General features: G+C 51.1%; 1 protein-coding gene across 1 annotated transcript in view; it reads left to right on the forward strand.

The window, feature by feature from the left end:
• The window catches only part of FCHO1 (FCH and mu domain containing endocytic adaptor 1), a 275,051-nt gene that overhangs the window by 185,230 nt on the left and 64,158 nt on the right, over positions 1-25,663 (forward strand). The window contains exons 15-19 of the mRNA XM_086946797.1: positions 15,715-15,896; positions 16,033-16,057; positions 21,161-21,223; positions 21,526-21,577; positions 21,952-22,037. Coding sequence (XP_086802923.1) covers positions 15,715-15,896; positions 16,033-16,057; positions 21,161-21,223; positions 21,526-21,577; positions 21,952-22,037 — 408 coding nt within the window. The remainder of the gene's footprint in view (positions 1-15,714; positions 15,897-16,032; positions 16,058-21,160; positions 21,224-21,525; positions 21,578-21,951; positions 22,038-25,663) is intronic.

Consider the following 25,663-nt stretch of genomic DNA (forward strand, 5'->3'; position numbering starts at 1 on the left):
GTTCAACAGGTGCCCTGAATGTGCCAGGAAGAAGGCCAAATCGGACGTCCACAGAGTGTGTATCCTCTGTCTCCCTTCATCCCATGTCCCTGAAGATTGCGAGATCTGTCAGTCCTTTTCCAAGAGGACCCTGAGGGACAGAGAGAGGATCCGGCTCCAAGGCCTGGAGCTGAGGAAACTTCAGGATCAAGGTGGGTCTGGTCATGGGAGGACTGGATCCGAGTCCTCTGCCCGTGCTGTGGCCTCTGGGGGGGGCTCCCCAGTCAAGGGAAGGCCAGAAAACGGCACAGATCTCGAGTCCATCGACGTCGGCGTCGAGAGGGTTGACCACCGTGTGCTCCCTGTCGACCCAGGGCTCTGGGGGCTGTCGTCGAGACCTCGGACGAGGTCGCCGTCGAGAACTACATCAACGTCGAGGAGTCATCGACGTCGTGAAGGGTCCAGGCGCCGGCGCTCGCCGTCGAGGCGACACCGCCGTTCGCCGTCGAGGCCTACTCGGCGTTTGACGTCAAGGGGCAAGCACTATACGTCGAGGAAAAGGAGGTCGGCGTAGAGGGAGGTGTCGGCGTCAAGGCCTTCGACGTCGAGGAAGAAGTCGACGTCCAGAAAAGAGAAGTCGACCTCCAGGAGGCGATCCAGGGCAAGGACGGCATCCCTGGGCTCGGTGGTCAGCCGTTCCTCTGCTTCTACGAGCCCCCGGTCGCGGCGGCGCCAGCGCTAGTCTAGTAGAAGGTCTGCCTCTAGGACTTTATCGCGAAGACCTGCAAAGAAGAAGAGAGTGGTTAGATCTTCAGACTCTGAGTACTCTCAAATTTACTCACTTCCTCGGCCAAGGTCACCTACGCCTCCGTTGCAGCAGGAGAACCTCACTCTTCCACCACTTCCGAGGACTCCTCCTCCTCCTCTTCCAAAGACTACTCCTCCTCCGCCTCCACCATCTCCTCATGGCCCTCCGGCTCTTCCGCCACGGCCTCCTCCAAGGTCTGTCTCGATGCAGCGCTTCCCTTCACCACCTCAGGGGACGCCACAGCCGAAGACTCCGGCTCTGCCTCCGGCTCTGCCTCCGCAGCTGCCACTCCCGACCAGGCCGGTGGAGCGTCCAAGGCCTCGGAGGCCCAGATCACTCTCCAGATCGCGATCCGGGTGGAGAGGAGTGGCCGTCGTTCATCTACACGGTCCCGGCGTTGTCACAGAAGAGGCAGGTCGCGATCCCGTCATACGGATTCGTCCAGTGCTTGGGAGTATTCTCCCACTCTGTCAGACTCCCCCCACACGAGAGTGTCGCCAGTGGGCGACATTGTGTCATTTCAGGAAGTGTTATTGAGAGGAGCGGCGAAGCTGGGTATTACCCTGACGGTGCCCACACCTTCTGCGTCAGTGATCTTCGAGACCCTACATAAGCGGCAGCTGTCTCTTCCCCTGTTGCCCTTGGTGCCGGGGCTGGAAGAACCGGCGATGGAATTGTTTCTAACGCCGGCATCAACAAGATCCGCCCCCTCACGTCTGCAAACGAAATACAGACCACCTGACTCCGATCCGGCCTTTCTCAGATCGGACCCAGTACCAGATTCGGTGATCGTCACGGCAGCCAGGAAACAACACGCTACTACTCCATCATCCACAGTACCCCCGATAAAGAGAGTAGGCAGATGGATTCTGCGGGTCGTAAGGGATCAGTGCGGCGGCGGATTCCTCGCTCTTGGCTGCCCGTGGCTACTGCCATGGGATAAATTTGAGACATCATGCCTGGTTGCGCCTGACGTCCCTGAAACCTGAGGCCCATCAAAGGTTAGCCAACCTGCCGTTCTCTGGGGCGACATTGTTTGGAAAAGACGCTGATGAGGAGATGGCCCGCATGAAGGCGGAGGCTGAAACCCTGATGGCTGTCTGGTTAGAGAAGCCGAAGGAGCAGAAGAAGACTTTCCGCCCCTTCCAGAGGCGTTTTGGTGCACAGGGCAGGGGGCAGGGTTGTCAAACTGGCCAGCAGCAACATCAGCAGCAGCAGTACCAGAGGCGGCCTTTCCAGAACAACATAGGGGCAGAGGCGGTCAGCAGTCCTCCTCAACGCCCAAAGGCCCGGCTGGGTCTAGGCCCTGAGGTGCTACTTCCTCCTCATCCGTTACCCGCCCCGGTGGGGGGAAGCATCCAACATTAACTGGCAGAGTGGAGGACAATTACTCAGGACAAGTGGATGCTGAATATTGTTTGCAATGGATACAGTCTTCTTTTCACCAGCCCGCCTCCAGCAATTCCACCGGTTTGCTCGCAGTTCCAACTGAGCAAGCTCCAGGCGGAGGCCGATATCCTGTTAAGAAAAAGGGCGATAGAAGACGTCCCTTTGTCTCAAAGGGGAAAGGGTCTTTACTCACGTTTCTTCCTAGTGCAGAAGAAGGACAAGAACGAGTTCAGGCCAATTCTGGATTTGCGACAAGCAAACAAATGGATTCGCAGGGAAAAGTTTTGCATGCTGTCTTTGCACCAGATCTATCCTCAGCTACAGAGGGGAGACTGGCTTTGCGCGATAGATCTGCAAGATGCGTACTTCCATGTGCCCATTGCACAGAAACACCGGAAGTTCCTGCGCTTCCTCGTCGGCACCAATCACTATCGGTACAGCGTACTACCTTTTGGACTGAAGTCTGCACCCAGGACTTTTTCGAAATGCATGTATGTGGTGGCAGATCACCTGCGCAAGACCAAGGTGTTTGTCTACCCTTACCTGGATGACTGGTTGATCAAGGCCTCCACCTTCCAGGAAGCACAATTGCACTTCAACAGGACGGCTGTCCTGCTGAACCAGCTGGGGTTGCACATAAATATGTCCAAGTCTGTCCCGATTCCTGTCCAGTGCCTCCAGTACTTGGGAGCCTCCATCAATACGCTGTCAGCAAGCGGGTCTCCTTCGGAGGAGAGATGCTTATCGATCCTTCGGAAGGCTCAGGCTCTCATGGCTGCTCCATCTACAACAGTGAGGATGGTGTCTTCTTTACTGGGGTCGATGGCCTCTTGCATCTTCCTCACTCCACATGCGCGTCTACACATGAGGCCGCTGCAGGAATGTTTGGAAGATCAGTGGGACCAGAAGATAGGGTGCTGGGACGACAGGGTCCGGTTGTCGCTTCACGCCCGACAGTCCCTGAGATGGTGGTGCTCAGCGGAGAATCTCCTCAGAGGGGTTTCTTTCCACAAGGACATTCCCACTCAGACTATCGTGACGGATGCGCCTCTCTAGGGATAGGGAGTGTATTCAGACCATCTACAGACCCAGGGAACGTGGTCTTCGGCGGAGTCCACTTATCACATCAATTTCCTGGAACTCAGAGCTGTTCACTTGGCACTGAAGGCCTTTCATCCGTCCTTCCAGACCAACTCCGTGCTTGTGCAGACGGACAATACGACCACTATGTATTACCTCAACAAGCAGGGGGGCTCAAGATCGCGCACCCTGTCACAAGAAGCGTAGGCGATCTGGCACTGGCTGCTAGCCAGAGGATTGACGATAACGGCGACTCATCTGCCAGGTATGCAGAATGTTCAGGCGGACGCCCTCAGCAGGTTGATCCAAGAAAACCACGAGTGGGTCATAAACGACTAGGTGCTCGACAACATCTTCGCCATGTGGGGCACTCCAGACGTAGATCTGTTTGCCACCGCTGAAAACAGAAAATGCCGCGACTTCGCCTCGAGGTATTACCAACCGGGGACTCTGGGGAACGCGTTATGGATCAGCTGGTCGAACAGCTTTCTGTTCGCTTTTTCACCCATTTCCCTGATTCCGGCGGTGCTCATCAAGCTGTCCCAGTCCAGGGCGCGAATGATCCTCATCGCTCCGGAATGGCCCAGACAGTGGTGGTTCACGGACCTGCTTCACCGGTCACTCCTACCTCACCGGCGGCTGCCGTGTCGGCCGGATCTTCTCACGAAGATCGGGGGCAGATGGTGCACCCCAACCTCTCATTGTTGAGTTTGGCGGCATGGCTCCTGAGATGGTGCAATATGGCCACTTGAATCTTCCTGAGGATTGCATGGACATATTGAAGGAGGCTAAAAGGCCTTCCACTCGGACTTCTTACGCTTACAAGTGGAAGAGATTCTGCATCTGGTGCACGTCTAAGAACTATGATCCGACGACCTGCAAGGAGGATGTCTTCCTTCCATACCTTCTGCATCTAGCTCAGTCTGGACTTAATTTCCATTCCATTACGGTTCACCTCGCTGCATTGACTGCATACAGAAAATTCCCTTCGCAAACATCCTTCTTCCAGATTCCTGTGATAAAGGGTTTTTTGGAAGAATTGAAGGTGTTCCCTCGCCTTCGTGGGAGCTGAATGTGGTGCTGACAGGTTGATGAAGGAACCTTTTGAACCTATTCATAAGGCTTCATTGCAGCACCTATCGTCGAAGGTGGCGTTCCTCGTGGCCATTACATCGGCCCGCAGGGTGAGTGAAATTCAGGCATTGTGCTGCCAGGAACCTTATACTGTTTTTCATGCTGCTAAGGTTGTGATGCGTACTCACCCTAAGTTCCTTCCTAAGGTGATCTCTGATTTTCATGTTAATCAGACTTTAACTTTACCAACGTTTTTCCAGAACCCTTCCACTCCAGCGGAACGGTCTCTTCATTCCCTGGATGTCAGAAGGGTGTTGAACTTCTACCTGGATAAGACCAAGGAGATTCGTAGGTCTGACCAATTGTTGGTCAACTATGGGTCGGTCAGGACTGGTCTGGCTACTTCTAAACAGTCCATCTCGAGGTGGATTGTGTCCTGTATCCAGCTATGTTATCAGAAAGCGAACAAGACCTTAGGGGGTAAGCCTAAGGCTCATTCTACCAGGGGCAAAGCAGCTACAACAGCTTTGCTTCGAAATGTTCCCATTGCAGTTGATCTGCAGGGCTGCCACTTGGAAGTCGGTCCATACCTTTGCTAAGCATTACTGTCTGGACTCTGATGCCAGGGCAGATGCTCAGTTTGTGCAGGCTTCGTAGAGAAATCTGTTTGCACAGTAGTGGTGTTGTCTTTTTCCTCCACCGCCGGGTTGTTTGTGAGGATGGGCTTGCCATTCTAATCACTAGATTATGACTATACACAGAGATCCCCTACTACAGAAGGAGTAGTTTCTTACCTGTAACTCCAGTTCTGTAGTAGGGGTATCTCTGTTATAGTCATAAGCGCCCGCCCTCCTCCCCGGTGGAGAAAATTATACTGTAATGTATGCTACAGGCCTTGCTTTATACACCTTCAAAAAGAACTGAAAGTAAAAGGACTATTGCTGTGCATCCTGGGATACCGAGGGTCTCTGGAGAGTTCCTTAAAGGCACGGTATCCCTTTTCCAGACACATAATGGCAGCCTATGGGGGCTTGTCTGTCCATCCCTTCCTCTCTATCATTCCAAGGATTTTGTGTAGGGGAAGTTTCTCTATGGGTGAAACTTAGCAGACTGTGTTACATGTGATATTGGTGGAATATCCTTTGCATTTCTAGTTTAAGTACTGGACAGTGTAGCCTTGTGAATATAGGCTGCATTATTGTCTTTAATTTTCTCTTAAGTGTCTATGCAGGACTGCACAGAAGACAGTTTAAGAGATTATTTTTGATTGCTCCGGGGTCCACGCACTTGGGCGGGACTATTCACTAGATTATGACTATAACAGAGATACCCCTACTACAGAACTGGAGTTACAGGACAGAAACTACTCCTATTCTACAGAGGTGAGCACAAGAAAACTGAAGGCAGCTATGAAACTGCACAGTGAGCGTGAGGTAACTGCAGGCAGCTATGATACTCTACAGAGGGGAGCACTAGGAAAACGCAGGAGTGCGAGGAAACTGCAGACAGCGTTGGTATTCTACAGAGGGGAGTGCTTGGGAACTGCAGGCGGCAACAGTACTCAGCCAATGCGAGCACATGGAAACTGCACAGCAGCCCGTTCTGACCAGAATATCTTTTACATCTGGGTTTAGTTCCTAGCACCATTTATCCAGCTGCTCCATGGCGCTCTCCAAGACTCTGGGTGTTGATGTCCCTTCTCGCCCCTTGTGCCCTTCCTAGAAATCTTTCCTGAGAGTTCTGCGATGCCACAAGACTAAAGATGTCTGTGTGCCGTTTCCGCTTGTCTCCATCCTTCTAGAGCGCTTTGCATCTAAAGCGGAGGCAGACTTGTTATCTGCAGTTCTAGATGCCAAGAAGTCTTCTATACATTAATGGGTGTTTCCACTTTTTCCAGTGAAAGCCTGTGGTATGTGGTGGTCAATTTTTTACATTGATAGGGACAGCCAAGAGGCACTGTCGGCCCTTGCACCTTCATCTGACAAGGGCTTTGAGCTCAAACATCCTTGCTCCCTCTGTCACTGCCTCTGGAGCCTCTGATAACCCATTGCGCACCCATGTGCACTGGCATGGACCTTGGTCTAGTTTGGTGCGGTGATCCGCAGTAACTTAATCATCTGGGTAGAGTGCCGCTTTCAGAGAGGGTGGGGAGGGTTTTGTAGGCATCACTCCTCGAGTCTTACTGCCCCATCCACTGGACAGTCTTGGGTACGTGCCAGGGTTGGGTTGGGATCAAAAATAGTCTCAGGCACCCTATAACAAAGTGTCTTACAGGCACATTTACGGACTGCGATTTTTCACCAAAAAACTGCTTGTGTTTTAAGTATTATGAAGGGGGGTCTCTAAAAGAGGCATGTTTTCTTAACTTCAAGGCAAATATTGCCAGGACTCAGAATAGTTCACACTGGTGACCCACACCTGATTATAAGTGAGGCCACGTTGGCTAAGGCACCCTGCCCTTGCTCATTCTCCATACATTGATGGGCAGCCAAGCAAGATACTGGGAATGATACCTCCTCCACCTTTATAAAAAGGGAGGTAATAGAGGCCCATCTACCCCCAGAAAGGCTGCTCAAGCCCCCACTGGGAAGCTGGCCACATCTGAAAAGCAAAACCACAGCCCAAATCGTCCACCCGGCTGGCCAAAAAAGTATCCTACACCTGCAGCTCCGATACCAGCCCATCGTCCATTGCCTGAGTGCCCTCATTACCAATCCGCCTCTGGTGCTTGCATCGGGAACGCTATTTATAATGTTCTCGATGTTGGTGAGGACAGTGCAGAATGTGTGCACCGGGCCTGCTGTTGACATTCGCCCTTTGCACAAAGTGTTGACATGCAACCGGTGGCGCCCCGCGCAGTTCTGGCATTTCCTCTTCTGTCTGCTGGCTTCCTGGCTGGCTGAGGGGAGGACTCCAGCACGTGGCTTCTCGTGAGTGCTTCCTGAGCCCTTTTAAAAACATGTTTTGATGGCAGGAAACCGCAGTTTGAGGTCTGGTGTCTGGGTGTCTCACTAGAAGAGCAGGGTTCGCGAGGACCTCATGCTTTTGTTGATAGTCTGATCATTTCCGCTGACCTCTCATGACCCCCCCCCCCCACCCCTATTCTGCGTCTGTCTGGCTTTGATTATTTCCTTCTGAGAGTGAGTTGAAGGTAGGCGATGACTGTGGCAGGGTCTAATTTTACCCTCTCTCAAAGGTGACTGGTGTTTATAATGTTTGCCATCAAAAGTGTCTGGCTGCTGTGATAGCCGAAGAGCCCTTTCCAACCTTTTGATCACTCTTGAAGTGGCCCAGAGTATGAACCAGCCAGTTTTGGAAGGTAGAGGATGCAATACTACTCCTTACTCCCCCCACCTAATCGAACCCCTATCACCAAAAGTACCCAACCTGGTGTGATACCGAAATCAGCAGTGTCTGATAGCCCCTGATTACTAGTTGAGGATGTTGCAGGGTGGAGTGTAAATGCAGTGATGACCTCACCAACAATGCGCCATCCTGTGATGGTTTTGAGTTCCCTCCGCCCCTTAAAGTTGGAAATCTACTGTTCATCCTTTCGGTTGCTTCCACTTGACCATGTGTGATCCAGTTTGTGCGGAGTTCCATTGTCATTCATTGACCTAAGTATGGCATCGTAGAAGCTGGGGAGCGTGTGGGCACTGGGCACATCAGCAGCTCCTACGTACCTAGCAGTACGCCTTTGACTGTCGTCTTGGAGGCAACAGAAAGACTGGCACTTTAGCGACTCCTGGAGGCCTATGTAAGTATGGCACTAAGTGCTCTGCAGACAACACTGATGCAACAGCAACTCCGGCAGGTCTGTCGGGGTATGACATTGCCAAGGCCCCGGAGAGAGCAGACACAACGCACAAGTTACTACTTGTGTAACGATATATCTGTAAGAGACATTAGTTAGTGATAGATTCCTTACCTTAGAATATCCCCAGGCGTCAGACTGGATCCGGAAAGTTTTGCGTAGCAGTACCCTTGCGCGTCGGTAGGCGTCGTCTGCGGCTCCGCGTCCGTCGTCGGCGTCGTGGGCGCCGTGATGACGTCGTCGGAGTACTTAGACGCCGCCTCCGCCTCCGCGTGCTGACGTCAGTTCTTAGCCACAGCTTTTCCGCGCCAGAAGCGCAGAGCCATGACAAAAACCAACACTGGTGCCAAGAAACTAGGGCCCTGAAAGGGAATGACCTTAACCCTAGATATTGGTTCGCAGAACGGGGAGGATGGGTGGGCGGTAAGGAATCTATCACTAACTAATGTCTCTTACAGATATATCGTTACACAAGTAGTAACTTGTGCATCTGAAAGAGACACGTTCGTGATAGATTCCTTACCTTAGAATAGATACCCCAGCAATACCATCCCCGTGGTGGTGGGTCTGCGAACCAACATTCACACCAGAAAGTCCTGGAGAACGGAACGGCCGAAGTAGCCATCCCTCCGGACTTGACTGTCCAGGCAGTAGTGCCTCGCAAACGTGTGCAACGAGGCCCACGTAGCCACCTGGCAAATGTCCTGCAAGGGCACACCTCGGCCCAAGGCAGTTGTAGTGGCCGTGGCTCGAGTGGAATGAGCCCGCAGCCCAACAGATGGTTCCTTCTTAGCCAAGGAGTAACACGCCTGAATGCACATGATAATCCATCGAGAAATGGTCCTCTTGTGCACCGCTTTCCCTTTCTTAGCGCCCGCGTACCCAACAAAGAGTTGATCATCCACCCGGAACTGGCGTGTGCGATCCAGATAGAACGAGAGCACACGTTTTGGGTCCAGACGGTGGAGCCTCTCCTCCTCTCTCGAGGGGTGCGGAGGCGGAAAGAAGGTGGGCAATGTGATGGACTGCCCAATGTGGAAGGCCGTGACCACCTTAGGCAAGAAGGAGGGCCTAGTCCTCAAAACAACCTTGTCCGGATGGACTGAAAGGAAAGGAGGCTTACAAGAGAGGGCCTGGAGCTCACTCACTCTCCTGGCAGAGGTGATGGCTACCAGGAAGGCAGTCTTCAAAGAAAGAAGGCAAAGTGGACAGTTGTGAAGAGGCTCAAAGGGAGCGCACATCAGAAATGTCAGAACCAGGTTCAAGTCCCACTGAGGCATCACGAAGGGAACAGGGGGAAAAGTATGAGTGATGCCCTTCAGGAATCGAATTACGATAGGGGACTTGAACAAAGAGGGTTGGTCAGGCAGCCTCAGAAAGGCTGAAAGAGCCGAAAGATAGCCCTTGATAGTGCCCAGAGCAGAGCCCTGCTGGGCAAGAGAAAGAAGGAAGAGAAGAATCTCAGAGAGAGGGGCATTGAGAGGATCCACAGCCTTTGCTGTGCACCATGCCACAAATCTGTTCCACCTGCAGGCGTATACCGTCTTTGTGGAGGGACGCCTGGCTGCCAGAATGATGTTGCAAACTTCAGGAGGCAAGTCAAATGGCCTCAACTGTCGCCGCTCAATCTCCATGCATGGAGGCGGAGACTGGACAGGTTCGGGTGGAGGACCGTCCCCTGCTGCTGCGACAGAAGGTCCTCCTGAAGAGGCAGACGAACCGGGGGATCGACTGACATACTGAGTAGCTCGGGATACCAGTACCTTCGTGCCCAGTCCGGAGCCACAAGGATGACTTGTGCCCGCTCGCGCTTGATCTTCTTCAGCACTCTGGGCAGAAGAGGTATAGGCGGAAAGGCGTACAACAGACCGCAGCTCCACTCGCGACGAAAAGCGTCTCCGAGCGAGTGCCGCCTTGGAAATTCCAACGCGCAGAACCGATGACATTGCGCGTTCTCTTCGGTGGCGAATAGATCTAACCAAGGCTCTCCCCATCGCAGAAAGAGGCCTTGCGCCACGTCCGAGTTCAGACGCCATTCGTGATCCATCGAGCACCGACGGCTGAGTTCGTCCGCCCTGGCGTTCAAAGAACCTGCCAGGTGTTGAACCACCAGAGTCACGCCCTGATGTTCCAGCCATTGCCAGAGGCGCAGAGCCTCCTGGCATAGGGTCCACGACCCCACTCCGCCCTGTTTGTTGCAGTACCACATGGCGGTGGTGTTGTCTGTGAACACCTGCACTGCACTCCCTCGGACAGACGGGAGGAATGCTTTCAGTGCCAGACGAATCGCCCGCAGCTCCAACAGATTGATATGGAGCCGGGACTCCGCCGGAGACCAGAGTCCTCTGATCTCCGCCTCTCCCAAGTGGCCTCCCCAGCCCTGGAGGGACGCGTCCGTCACAACTACGTGCTCCGGTTGGGGAAGGGAGAGGGATCTGCCGTTGACCCAATCGCGGTCCGTGAGCCACCACTGCAGCTGTCTCGCAGTGCCCTCCGAGATCAGGACATGGTCGGAAAGGTTGCCCCGGTGCTGGGCCCACTGAAACTTCAGGTCCCACTGCAGAGCCCGCATCCGCCACCGTGCGTGATGCACCAGAAGGATGCAGGAGGCCATCAGCCCCAGAAGCCGCAGCGTCAACCTGACCGAAACCCGGGATAACGGCCTGAAGATCGGAATCAGGGCCTGTATATCCCGGACTCGCTGTTCGGGCGGGTAAACCCGAAACTGCGCCGAGTCGAGAACCGCTCCGATGAAAAGGAGCTTCTGAGAGGGGCACAGGTGTGACTTCGGCACATTGATGGCAAATCCCAGCCTGTGCAGGAGATCCGCCGTAGTCTGGAGGTGGTTGACGACTGCCTGGGGCGAGCCCGCCTTCAACAACCAGTCGTCTAGGTAGGGGAAGACTGAAACCCCTAACCTGCGCAGGTGAGCTGCGACCACCGCCATCACCTTCGTGAACACCCGTGGGGCGCTGGTAAGGCCGAAGGGGAGCACGGTAAACTGAAAGTGCTCGAGGCCTACCGTGAACCGCAGGTAACGCCGGTGGGCCGGCAGGACGGGGATGTGGAAATACGCATCCTGCAAGTCCAACGCTACCATCCAGTCTCCTGGGTCTAGGGCAGCCAAGACCTGAGCCAGTGTCAGCATTTTGAACTTCTCCTTCCGGAGGAAGCCGTTGACGTTCCTCAGGTCCAAGATAGGGCGTAGGCCCCCTTTGCCCTTCTTGGGTACCAGAAAGTAGTGGGAGTAGCAACCATGTCCTACTTCTGGCCCAGGAACGCGCTCGATGGCCCCCTTGGCCAAGAGGGCCGAAACTTCCTCCTGCAGGAGCCGCAAGTGATCCCCCGATACGCGGTGGTGTTGCGGTGGCATGGCTTGAGGGTTCGTCTCGAAGGGGAGGGAGTAGCCCCGTCGGACGATCTGCAGCACCCACCTGTCCGAAGTGACTGCGCACCAGTGAGAGTGGTGATGGCGAACCCTGCCTCCCGCTGGCGTCACATGGGCCGAAAAGCACGGACTAGGAGGGTTTAGAGGCGGATGCCGCGGGAGCAGGTGTGGACTGGTTCCGCCTGTTTCCCCAACCGCCTCCACGGCGGATTCCACGGCCGCCGCGCTGGACGACAGTTTGAGGCGATTGGCTGGCGGCACGTGTGGGGGCGCCCCTTCCTTGGCCACGAAAGAGGCGAAAGGCACTCATTTGCTGGCGCGGGGCCGAGAGGCCCAAGGACTTGGCCGTAGCCCTGGAGTCCTTAAAGCGCTCAAGCGCGTGATCTGCCTTGTCGCCAAAGAGGCGACGGCCATCTAACGGCATGTCCATGAGTGTATTTTGGACGTCTGCCGAGAAGTTGGCGGATCTCAGCCAGGCGTGGCGTCGTATCGCCACCGTCGTAGCCATCGCTCTGCCCAGCGAGTCAGTAGTATCCAATCCGCACCTGATGTTATACTTCGCTGCGTCCCGGCCCTCCAGTAGGGCTTGGCCGAGTTTGGCCCGTACCTCCAACGGACACTCTGGCAGCACTTCCGCCACCGTTTCCCACAGAGAGTGGGTGTAATGGCCCAAGAGGCATGCGGAGTTGGAAGACCGCAGTCCCAAGCTAAGGGACGAGAACACCTTTTTGCCATAGGCCTCGTACCTCTTGGATTCCCGATCGGGAGGAGCCGTCGGGAAGGCGGTCTGGGAGTTAGAGGCCTGGATAACCAGACTCTCGGGTGGGGTGGGTGGACAGGAAACATGGGTCGCCCGGGGCCGGGCGGTGGCGTCTGGCCACGTTCCTATCTACAGGCGAACCTGTAGCGGGCCTGGACCAAGTGCCCATAAGAACGTCTGTCAAGGCCTCATTAAACGGCAGCAGAGGCTCCACGGAGCATGACTGCGGCTTAAGGACCTCAGTGAGGAGGTTAGTCTTCACGGCCGCGACGGGGAGCTCAAGGCCCAGGGCCTTAGCAGCCCTCATCAGCACCACACTATAAGTAGCGCCCTCCTCCGAAGCCACGGTAGGAGGAGAGACGAATCCAGTGTCTGGAGAGGTGTCCAGGCCACTGGCCTCCCCAAGGTCTCCTGTCCAGTCCATGGAAGACTGACATTCCCTTGTCAGAGGGTCCTCAGACCCCTCCCAATCCTCCTCTTCCCCCATCTCCTGGGATTCAGGGTCATAAGCAAATGAGGAGGGTTCATGGAATTGAAATTCCCCGCACGGCGTCGAGAGCGGCGTCGGTAGACGTCGTCCCGACGTCGGAACCCAGTGAGAGGAGGCATCGGGGCCGGCGCCGCCCGAGGACGACGCCAGAGGGGACACCATACGGACCGACCCCGGGGGGGTCGTAAGGTCCTCCGTGGACGGTCCATCGCCCGACGAGGGTCCAGCGGCATCCTGCGGCGCCGGGCCCGAAGGCACCGACGACGCCGGGGCCGCTGCATCCTGCGGCGCCGTGCCCGTGGGCACCGGCGGCGTCGGGATCGTGGGGCCCTGCGGCGCCGGGCCCGAAGGCGCCGGCGGCGTCGAGGCCGAAGCACCCGACGGCGTCGAGGTCGTAGCCCTCGACCCACTAGGGCCCCCAGACGGGTTCACTGGGCCCGAAGGCGCCGTGGAACCCATCGGAGAAGAAAGGGACCTCATGGCCATGAGGAAACGCTCGATCTCCTCCGGCGTCGCGTTCAGCCCAGGGACCGGGGGGTATGGGGCCGGACGCGGCGCCCGCGACTCGCGAGGAGCCGCGTGGGCGGTGTCACCCGAACCCCCGGCCGCATCGTGCGAGCGTCGGGGGGGAGTCGGAAGAGCGATGATGTCTCTTCGACTTCTTATGCTTCTTACCTGACGACTTGGACCCGGAGGAGTGGCGCCGACTCCCGGAGCTGTGACGGCTCCGTCCCCGCGACCTGTCCCTCGACCTCCCGTGGGACCGGGACCTCACACGGCGCGGGGCCGACTGGCGGATTTCGAGTCGCCTGCGGGACCGCTCCCGCCTGGCCTTCCTCGAAAGAGCCCGACAGTCGGGGCAGGCCTCGTCGTCATGGTCGACGCCCAAACATATCAAGCACTGGCGGTGGGGATCCGTAACCGACATGGTACAGTCGCACTCCTCGCAATTCTTGAATCCGGGCATCCCTAACGGCACCGTCGGAGTCGTAAGACTTCGAAAAGGATCAAAAAGATCTCCAAAAAACTTAGTCAAAAATTGACTAGAGTACTGCTCTTTCCAGATCTGCGCTGGCTGGCGCGGAAAAAAGAAGAACTGACGTCAGCACGCGGAGGCGGCGTCTAAGTACTCCGACGACGTCATCACGGCGCCCACGACGCCGACGACGGACGCGGAGCCGCAGACGACGCCTACCGACGCGCAAGGGTACTGCTACGCAAAACTTTCCGGATCCAGTCTGACGCCTGGGGATATTCTAAGGTAAGGAATCTATCACTAACGTGTCTCTTTCAGATAGGTGCCTCACTGGCACTTGGACTGCAGCCTCAGTAGGTGATTTGTTGAGCGCCTGGTGCAGCAGTGTCACCTTGTGACTCTATAGCACAACCGTGGTTTGGTACTACTTCACAATGCACCTGGTGGTCCATGAGAGTCCACTTCTGTGAGCAGATGGACACATGTACAGGAGCGACCCCTGTTGGCAGGCGGAAGTATGACACAACAGATGCTCATATGCGTCAGCGACACCTGCAGGCCGGTCACGTTATGGTGATGACTGAGGACCTTGGGTTTGCAAACTCTGAGGAAGCAGTGATCCCTAGTGCCTCTTCTGTCAGTGTAGAGTAGGGGCCGGACCTGTGCACTGACCCCGCCTACACCATGTCGCTGCAGTGCCCAGCTCTCTAATGGGACTTAGTGTAGAAAACAGAGGCCACAATGGGCGCAATGGAAAGATCAGGGTAGAGTTATTGTCATTTCAGGAATGTTCCTAAACATTCCTGAACTTTACCTTTACGCCTGTTGTGCGGGTGCATGGAGGGCAGCACCAAGGAACTGACTGGAAACCTGAGCGGTCCCACTGCATCTACAAAGTGTGCACAGTAAAGTGTGTTTAAACCAATCCATTAGAGCTTCTGTAGGTAACTTGTTAGCCTCCGAAGGGGTTCTTTATAGAAATCTGAAGATGCCAATGTATTATAAGGCAATTTGGGGCTTTAACTGACCATGTTGTGACTATAAGGCATACAGGGCCAGATGTAGGTAACATCAAATTTGCAAATCCTTAATAGCGAATTTTACTGATGCGCTATTAAGGAATCGCAAAATTGGATGTAGGTAGAAATCGCTAAAATATTAGCAAATCCTTAATATTCCTTAATAAGGAATCGCTTGGAGGCCAGTAGGAATGAATGGGAAGATATTCTCCATTTGCGGTTCGCTATTCGTGAATCACAAATAGCGGGCGCTATTTCAAGGGTGCCAGGGTATCAAAAGGACACCCTGTTGCACCCCTGAAATGTCCATGTGTGCACAGTGGCGTACATACATACCCTAAGGGCATGAATGTGTGCCACGTGGCACTTTAAAGAAAGCAAAAAGGTGCTTTTTTTAATGGAAATCGCTAATTACCACCAACTTGAAGTTGGTGGTAATTAGCGATTCCTTAAGGCTAAAGTGTACTTTCTTTTGTGCTACTTACATTGCATTTAAGGAATTGCAATTTCCGATTCCTTAAATGCAAGAGCAAAATAAGGAATTGCAATTTTGCGATTCCTTATTTTGCTAGTAGGTTTAAACTCGCCTACATTGCTTGCAGCCAAATAGCGATTGCAGATGCAGAAATTCTGCGAATTTCAGCGTTAGCGCTCGCTATTTGGCCACCTACATCTGGCCCCAAGTGTGGTTTTGAAACTTTTGTAAAGTACTCCATTTGTAACCACCAGGTGGCAGTAGCCTGCAAAGTATGTGAATCTGTACCAGACCACAAGTTCCAGGTAAAAAACCTTTCCATATTGGTAACTTTTTAAAGGTATATGCTTGGCAGGTTGTAGCATTCTTGCCAACTTGAACTGTGTCCCCAGAAAGGCCTCCCCGTCCGTGGTTTCGCACCCTTCTTGCAGTAAAGTTGTGAGATCCTTGACACCCGTGCACAGGAACAGGAAAACAACTTCTGCTCCTCCAGCGACTCTGATTTTGACGACAATGAGGGCCCTCGCCGCTTCCACATCCAGATCAAGCCTTTCCAACCACGGGATGAGAACTGCAACACGGAGGCTGCGGTGGAGGAGCTGCGGGCCACGGTGGGCGCACTCATCCTGCCACCCTCCACCGGGGTAGGTCACGGGCATGGCATGCGTACAAGTCGCTGCTGGTTTGGGCTGGTAGTTGTACCTTGAGTAAACTGCTAAATATCGCCTGCAAATTCTAAACCTTGGTGTCTTTTTTTCTTCTCTCTCCTCCATGGAACAGGTGACAATGAAGAGAAACTCTTCAAGTAAGTTGATGCAGAGGACGTATCTGGAGCATAATATCGGAGAGCGGCAGGGTCTGGGGCAGTGGAGGGTCAGCAGACGCTACCATCGAAAACTCTAGCAGGGGGGTTGTCACATAATGTCAGTGGGGAGCAGGATGGACTGGGGCAGTGGAGGGTCAGCAGCCCCTACCATTGAGAACTCTAGCATGGGGGTTGTCACATAATGTCAGTGGGGAGCAGGATGGACTGGGGCAGTGGAGGGTCAGCAGCCCCTACCATTGAGAACTCTAGCATGGGGGTTGTCACATAATGTCAGTGGAGAGCGGGATGGACTGGGGCAGTGGAGGGTCAGCAGACCCTACCATCGATAACTCTAGCATGGGCCTTATCACATAATGTCTGGAGAGCGGCATGGTCTGGGGCATTGGAGGGTCAGCAGACCCTACCATTGAGAACTCTAGCATGGGGGTTGTCACATATTGTCAATGGAGAGCGGGAGGGACGGGGGCAGTGGAGGTTCAGCAGACCCTACTTTAATTTTTGAAATTGGTTGTCCTGGGTTTTATAGTTAAAAAATGAATACTGAATTCGTTTTTCACCCAAGTGTCACTTCTACACATGCTGTTTTTCAAGGTTAATTGGAATTAACTTAATACAACCAACTCCTCAAAATTGCGATTTTTGGCTATGATTCACTGATTAGGTCTTTGGACACCAAGGCAGTGCTGTAAATTTGATCTGTCTCACCCGTCAAAGCTAAAAGAAAATGAGATTCTGCTCAACAGCTCCAATCCATCAAAATAAAGGCTTCACGTGAGGCTTTCATATGACCAAGGACGTGCATAAAACACATTAAATTTGCTTGCTGGCATCTGTATCTACTAAAAAGAATAATGATGCTTCTACCACTAGAGATAATCCACATGGCTGCTAAACTGTGGTAATATCAAGTACAGACTGTCAGATGAGTCCTTCTGCAGGTTTCCCAAATCCACTCTTGCTCCTCTCAGTGCAGCTCTCCGGTGTGGGCAGACTCGCCGTAGCATGAGTTATAGGGACACATTATTGCAATCTTTAAGAATTGGCTTTCTATACAGACTCGAATCAACGTCAAACTGGCTTGCGTGACCATCAAGGCTGTACAGTGGAATCTCCCTTCACCAGCCTGTATGTTCTGCACGGCTTGTGGTGTACCAGGGCCTCAGAAGTTACTGACTTCTAGTTGGAAACTCCCAAGTTCAGATCCTGACAGTCTTCAGTTCAGTCATATTGATCCGCAGCATCCAGTTTTCGGAACTCTGTGGTCGTGCATTCATATGTTATCTGCTGTGGACCGTCTGCAAACCTTCAAACTTTCCTCCTCAACGCGGAGTCTTTGTTGCGCCCTCTCATTGACTCGTCGCTGATCGTTGTTTTTGCTCCCTTTCTGAATTGAAACCGGTACTGTGCAAAGTGTCCATCGAGCTGCTGTCCACATGTGATCCGGTTACCTGTAGCCTCCTGTCCGAACTAGTTAAGGGTGCAGGACCATATGCAACAATAGTTAGGTTTGTGACAGTGCAGCAGCCAGGACGTCGGTCTGCCTTGCTTTCGCTGAGGTCCACCCACCTCTGGGGCAGCTTTAGACTTTTGGGAAAGCCATTATCAGTTCATCAAGAAGGAGAGGTTTGTCTTGCGCCTCAGACTGAAGCTTTGTATATCGGTATTGAAGACTGATGCTAATTTCAGAAATCAAATATAAGGTTTGATTGTCCTTCGCTGGAGCTGCGTGTTGAAAGAGGTAGTGTGACTCTGGGTGCAGAGCCACATTCCTTCCTCACCAGCTCGATGATGGATGGGTTTATTCTTCTTACCCTCTCTCGTGGGCAACTGGTTCACGAACCATGTGTCTTCGCGCTTCCTTACTTCACTCTGCTGCATCCTGGCTGCAGTCTCATGGGTTCTTCACACAAAACCTGTGGCAAACTACAGAAGGATTCCAAACGCTTTGCCAACTTGACTTCGGGGTTTGCTCTTTTGATTGCACTGCAACCTCGGATAAACCTACTGTTCACTATTTCCTTTATATCTTCACCCACTCCGTAAGCCGCAAGTTTACGGACACTATAATGAGATGTACTTCACCTCGTATTACATAATCTTTAGATTCTGAACTATCCATGTTTTACTGGGTACACCCTCCCTCTGCTTATGAGCTGCGCATCTCAGAAAAGACCTCTTATGGTCCTAAGAAAATTCCGTGAAAGTTGATCTCCGAGGCACTCAAGTTTCCTCAACTCCCCCACCCCCTACCCCCTTCCTGTCCATTAAGGTTTTGCCACAGGTGCTGTCTGTCATTGCAGTTATTCAATTTTCTGAACTTCCAAACAGGCTCCCATCGACTGCACTTAACCACAGGTTTGTGTTAATGTTGTTTTTCTAAATTTGCAGAGCTACCGGTGTAAAACATATATTTGCAACACATTGGAATACGCGTTTGTACAGTCGGTTTTGTTTTATTTTCTGGAATCTAGCTTGTTTACACCGTTTCAAACACAATCAGGGCTTTCCTTACAAACTTATTTATGTTTTCATCCTCAGTAACCAAAAGAAACTTCACCTTTGGTTGAAATCCCTGTGTGTTCTTCCCTGAACCACTTCCAACCAATTCTCACTCCATATTCAGAACTTGTATTAGAAAATTACATTTTCTGCCATCCGGTGAATTTTGGCAAGGCTCATTAATAAAAATGTCAATTCCTTGAGGGGGAAACATACATTAGGTATTTAAAACTTTTTTCGGTCATTGCTGATGATTTTCTATTTTCTTAACTTTCCTCTTCCTTCAGCTCAACCACGTGACACTTATGTGATGCGGGTGATTGTCGACACTGTGTAATGCGAGTGAGACTTAGCACGGAATAGGTTCTCTAGTATGATCTGTGAATTAGGGCACCCTTTTAGTAAGTTCATCTCAGTTCTAAATAGTTTAATTGTTTTGTCCATAGCCGGTGATACTCAAATGCATCTAAGTTGGAGATCTAGTGCGATACTGGTTTTCCAAGTTAATAATAGATTATTTACTCCAAGAAGGTTTTTTCTGATTTCTGACTCCTTCCTCAGCATATGCCTGCAAGGATGCATCATCGAGCAAATTAGCATACCCGCCCACTGTTGGCGTGCCACCATTTTTTAGCTGCGTCTTTTTGACAAACTCCCCCAGATCCGACAGCTGCTCTTCTGGCAGTCCACCATTTTAATGCAGATGGGGCATCCTCCAGCGGGACTCGCTGTTACATGCATTCTGCACTGGAGTAAATTTGCTCTTTTGGTCAGTGGTTTACATGCATTACTCTAATGTATTCTCTGTGGTTGGTAATTGCCCCTTTCCAAGTTTGCTAAGTAGGTTTTACAAGGTGTGGGTTGCATAAGATGTCTGCTTCTAGGTCCAAGTGCCTTCTAGGTCAGTTGAAGTGATTGACTCCCCGGCTGGAAGACTTGTACTTTTTAGCCTGAAGTAAGCTTCACCAGGCGTTGTTCTAGGAGTTGAGCGAGGACTTCAATAGTGCACTCATTTGTGATAGAATATTCCCCTGTTCTTGTGAAGCCTTCATACAGTCCAATAAAAAGTAATCCTGTTATTGAATCCCTTGCCTTTTGCTCTAAATAGTCCAGTACGAGGCTGATTAGTGTCTCCCTAGAATATCACAGACTAGTTTTTCATGTCTTGATAGTGAATTTTGTAGTTTAAAATTACGGTCCTTCAAATTTAATTCTAAACTGTAAGCCAAACAAATTTCCCATGTTTATTTTTCAGCGATTAATTAAGCTCCTCTGTACTTTGTTTTTCACAGACTATAAACCTCTGAAACGTCTCAGTTTGGTCTTCTCTGAAAGTCTTAAGCAGGGATTTCCTTTTTCATTTTTTGATTTCAAAGTGTGATAGCACAATTGTGTCAGTTCCTTGTTCATGTTTTCCAAATGCTATAGAAGTTTATTCTAGGTTTTAGCCATTTCGTTTGCAAATTTGAGATCTTTTATTTTAAAGTTTTTTCAATCTTGCATGCGGCTCTCTGGCAAACTCTATCACTCTTGTACAAAGATAGCTGCATATTAGGCAGTCTCTAATGATCAGGTTGTATTGGAAGTCCGTAACAGTTGCCTCATTATGAATATGATGATAGTACATGAAGTGAAATGCTTAATAGTGACCTCTTCCGCACCCTCCACCTCACGTATGGGGAAAGAGTGGTTGTGCATTGGTGGACCAAAGTGGTGACAAAACGATGGGGGCAGATTGAGAACCTGATGACAGAAAGTCACACTGTGGGTGTTCACCTCTCACTGAAACTCATGTAAATCGCCTCTAGTTTGAGATCTGCTGGAGGAGTGATCCAAAATGTGCCTTGGGGTTGAGATCTCGGAGAGAACGTTATCCATCCTTATGACCGGATAGTCAGTCGGGATGTTCAGTGTGGTCCACAGTGTGTTTTTTGACCCAAAGCTGATCTCGCTTGAATTCTCTGCTCATCTGTTCAGTTTTAAGTCTTCGCCTCATGGCGCTTTGATATGCTTTTAGTGACGTTTCTTGCTAACGTCCGTGATTAGGCTTTCGGTTACTCGTTATCTTACCATATCTCTTAATTCCCCACCGGTGGGGATGGTCGTCACACGAATCTGAGATCACACCTCTTGTACCTATGTGACTTGATAAGGTCCTTCATCTTCCTTTATCAACCTGATCCTATGCAGCACAACACAGGAACATTCAGAATTGATCAGGGTTTAACACGGATATAAATTCTGAATAAAACTAGAAACCATTGTCTGGTCCTGTGGCCCTCTAAGTGGGTAACTCTCAGTATTGCGTTACTTTTGTCATGCTTTCTGTAGCCAGGCATACACCATGAGGGATAATATAGCAGGGAGTGTACCAAGATGGCGTCCGAGAGCCCCCTCCCACCTCCAGATTATGAGAATTAAATTGTGAAAAAACAGGAGAAATAGTATTTTTTTTTTAATGGCCCTTTTCCCCTCCTGTTGAGGTATGATCTGATATTTCATAAAAGAACATTAAGCTTGTTTATTGAGGCAATGCTGTACCAAAGTTACCTCATGCTTTTATTTATTCTTTTTTTTTACCAGGGCATGCCGCTGTTGTGAATCCCGCTTCTGTCGATGCTGACTCGGAAGCCATGCCTGGGACAGGTAGGTGGTGCCCAGGCTGCATCTGCCGGGTGTGCTCAAAATGTACAGGAAAACAACCTATGCATAAATTAAAAACGTGGGAGGTTAGTTCCGGAGGGTTTCTGTGCCCGGCTTTTTGTCAGTGCTCTCTCCTGTCATGGTCCTGTATCCTCACGGTTTCTAGATAGTGACAGACTGTTTCCAGAACCTTCTGCCAGTCTTACTTAGGACTGTTTGATTAGTCTTACAGTGGAATATTTGATGGTATGACTAAAAAATCACTCATTAAAGTGCTGTTGATTTTACGCTTTTCTTCCCTTCAGGTGAAGAGTCTCGGAAGCTCCCCACCCCCTCGCTGACATCACGCACGAGCAGGTAACACAGAGGGACCTCTCCTTCTCGCCACGCAGTCCCGCCTAGCAGCGCTGGCTTCACTCTCGTAACCCACGAAGCCTTGGATAGAGCGCCTCTCAGTACGCGCTCAGGCCGGCAGCCATGTCGTCTCTTTCACAGCGTGCTATGTTGTGCTTGGCTGTTGTGAGATTCTTAGAGTTACTATGCTTGCAGTGGGGAGGGGGGGAAGGGGTTCTGCTGTGACCACAAGGTACTAATAGTAACTGCACCCCCCACCCACCTTAGCGATGACCCCGCTCCGTTGACCCTTGAATAGTGTCTTTGCATGTACCAAAAGATGAGGCATTGCTTCCTCTGTCTTATAATGTATCACCCGTATCTGCTTTCTGCCCCAGCTCTTCCATGAGATCTTCGGTGGACCCTCCTGAACCCCTCTTTGGACCGCCCCTAGAATCGGCGTATGAACAGGAAGATCTCACAGGTGAGAAGGGGTGGTGGGATACCATGGGTGGTTGGTGGACAGGTGTGCATGGCAGAGGCAGAGGCAAATTTGAGGTGGTGAAGTCTGTGGTTGACACAGGAGGAGAGTGTGCGGACAGCAGTGGATGGAAGGCGATCATGCGTAGTAGTAGGTGGGGGTGTAGGGGTGTGCCGGGGGTTAGTCAATGGGGTTGTGGGGAGCGCTTTGTCACGTTAACTTATTTTCATGGGTCCTCAGGTGGAAAGGAGTTCAGTTTTGGGTTGTGGGTGGATAGGGTTCAGTCAGCTTACAGTTTTTGCATAGTAGACCAGTACACGTTAACTAGCCACCTCATCAGTTATGAGTGTGAATGTTTTGCGTAGTGCACACTGAATTGGATGGACTTCAGGCCCTTCCAAGTTGGACATATAAGGCAGCTCATTTAAAGAGCAGTGCTTTTCACAGATTCACACAATTAGGTCATGTAGATATACAAGCCCTCCTTGGATGACATCACATATATCCCTGAGAAGCCCCTCTGCACGGTTGCCATCTTGGATGATTTGTGTTGCAACCCTCTTCTGTGGCTCCTTTCTTTGACTATTCCTTTTCTATGGAGCAAATATTTTTCATGTTTGAGGAGGTTGGAGGGTTGCAAATGAATCCAGTAAACTCTTAAAGCTCCGCAGCTACTCACACAGGCCTGTAATCTTTCAGATATTGAATTTGAATTTTGTGGATTCACATACTGTGCATTGACTTTGTACGAATGTATCCTGTTGGGAAGTTGTTACGGAGGGTTTGTATTTGCAAACAGATGTTTTAGCACTTGCTGCCCCACCCGAGCTTCTTTGTTTCATAATGCCGATATTAGCGATGAAGGCGAGTACGGCTCCCTTATTTCTTGTGGAATGGTCTCGAGGTCTCAACAAAACTCCTGCTGTCGCATGGCATCTTTGGATTGTCTGGGCTATCCATCTTGCTATGGTCTCCATTGCTTACTGATGAGCCTTTTGAGGCCTATGTGAAAGAAATAAAAAAACAGTTTCCCTACCAAATAGTTTTTGTTTCCTGAATTTAATACATGTTTGTCCTTCTGACATCCAGCGAGTGGAGACCTCTTTCTGTTTAAGATTTCAATGGCTGTAAAACAAAAGCTTGTAGCTGTGAGGAGTAGTCTTTATAATAGTCTAGTGAGGGTTGGTGCTCCTAGCGAGGGTGGGTGCTCCTAGCGAGGGTGGGTGCTCCTAGCGAGGGTGGGTTCTCCTAGCGAGGGTGGGTGCTCCTTGCGAGGGTGGGTACTCTCAGAGAGGGTGGGTGCTCCCAGCTAGGGTGGGTACTCCCATCTTCCTCATATAAGAGCATTAGCGTATCACACACCTGTAGTTAGGCAGACACATTTGTGACAGAGTACCCATCTCCCTAACTCCATATCAGATCTGTTTTTGGAGTGTCTGTCATACCATGCGTCATTATGACGCATGGTGACATCGACTGCAAGCCCACGCTGCCCCACTATGTTAACACAATCTTAACTTTCTGCCCTTTAGTAGGAGACGATGGTGTGGGGAGTGTCATTTACGGAATCCACATGCCGAGTAACACCAGTTTTAAGAAAGAAGTATTGCGTTGTTGGAAAGCAATTCACAGTACAAGAAATGCAAAATAATTTGCCCTGTGATTTTGTAGGTCTGGCTTTTGAGGTTACTTGAAATGTCATGCCTGGCTATTGCATTTCCAAACTGTTTTACAACAACTTTTTTATTGAAAAAATTTAAAACATCAAAAATAGTATCCCCAACTGCCCGAGCCCGGCATGCCCTACTAAACCCAAGAACTTACAAAAGTTGGAGCAATTTCCATTAATAAGCCAAGAAACATTCACAGATCTGTTAGCTAAAGTAAAACCGGCTCTCCGAGGGATTGCTGTCCCCCTTGGGTCTTTAAGGAAGCATTCATCGCCTGCCCAGGCCCAGCCGTGACCCTCTTAAATGAGTCCCTGATCCAGGGAATGGTACCAGAGTCCTTTAAAAAGCCCATAATCATTCTCCTGATAAAAAAAGCCAGAAGCTGACCCAAAAACCCTCTCTAACTACCGTCCGATCTCCTTGCTCCACTACCTAGCTAACCTGATGGAAGCCCATGTAGCTAAATGCTTATCCACTTTTCTGGAGCAATCTGAATATCTAGATACCCACCAAGCAGGCATCCATCCAGCCCATTCCACTGAATCTGTGATCCTATCAGTATTGGATACGCTGAAAGAAAAAGCGGACAAAGGCCTCGCTCCAGCCCTGGTGCTACTTGACCTCTCAGCTGCCTTTGACACGGTCGATCATAACATCCTTATCGACCGTGTCAGGGATGCAGGTATCGAAGGGCCAGCTCCCGATAATACAGGAAGGAAAGATAATAACTAACACTTCCATTAAGCGAACGGAATATGCTACTTACCAGTATGCATCTGTTCTTGGCATAGAGGGCTGCAGAGTGGTACATGCCCTCCCAGCCTCCCCGCAAACATGTGTCTGTTCCAACAATATCTTATTTAGATACACTTACATGGGCATTTCTATCTGTATTCTATCATACTACTCCATCTAACCCTACTATGGCAAAACAATCTAAGGATTGAGCCGATGCCCATGCACACTAGCAACCAAAGGAGGAGTCACCAAGATACAAAAGACTCTCCAAGAGAAAAACAAGTGCAATCATCCGAGCCCAACACCAGATGGCGATCTATTCATAATGTACCACTCTGCAGCCCTCTATGCCAAGAACAGATGCATACTGGTAAGTAGCATATTCCTTACTGATCGAGCCCAATCAGTCCAACTTGGCGATTTCACGACCCCCATGATTAAAACTACATGCGGAGTCCCCCAGGGATCCTCACTTTCACCTCACTTATTCAACCTCTACCTCCTCCCTCTGATCCATGCACTAAAACAAAGGAACATCCAAGCTTCAACTATGCAGATGATTTCCAATTAGTCTTCCCTATTAATAACTCCCCGACCTCCATCCACGAATTTCAGTCAACAATGCTGTTCATCCGTGATTGGATGAACCGTAATCAACTAAAATTGAACCTGGACAAAACAGAATTGATTCTCACGGGCGGCCCACTCAACCCCTGGAACTCTCAATTCTGGCCTAAAGAACTGGGGAAATCACCGATTCCATCTACTCATGATAAGACTCTGGGAGTAGTGGTTAACAACGACCTCACCATGAAATCTCAAATTGGCTCTGTCACCTCTTCCTGCTTCTTCCAACTAAGGAAAATAAAGAAAATCAGCAGGTTCCTAACTCAGGAAGCTAAACTTCAGGCAGTCTTAGCCATGGTGATCTCACATATCGACTACGCCAACTCCCTCTACTATGTAAAAAACACAGTTGATGGACAGAATGCAGAACAATGTCACACATTCACCCCAGTACAGAGATCTGGGCCCAAATCCATCGTTTTTTTGCACTCCACACCACCCCAGTTCAGACATGGCCATATGTAAATCAGTCTGACCCTGTGCCTCATGGGAACAGTCCAGCCCGGACTGCCAAGCCATGCCTTCCCTGGACCGGAAACAAGCTTCCGAGGACCGGTTTCTGGCATTCCAGCCGTCTTCAGCCCAGCTTGCTTG

Source organism: Lissotriton vulgaris, chromosome 12, assembly GCF_964263255.1.
Source record: "Lissotriton vulgaris chromosome 12, aLisVul1.2, whole genome shotgun sequence".
Classification (NCBI taxonomy): Eukaryota; Metazoa; Chordata; class Amphibia; order Caudata; family Salamandridae; genus Lissotriton; species Lissotriton vulgaris.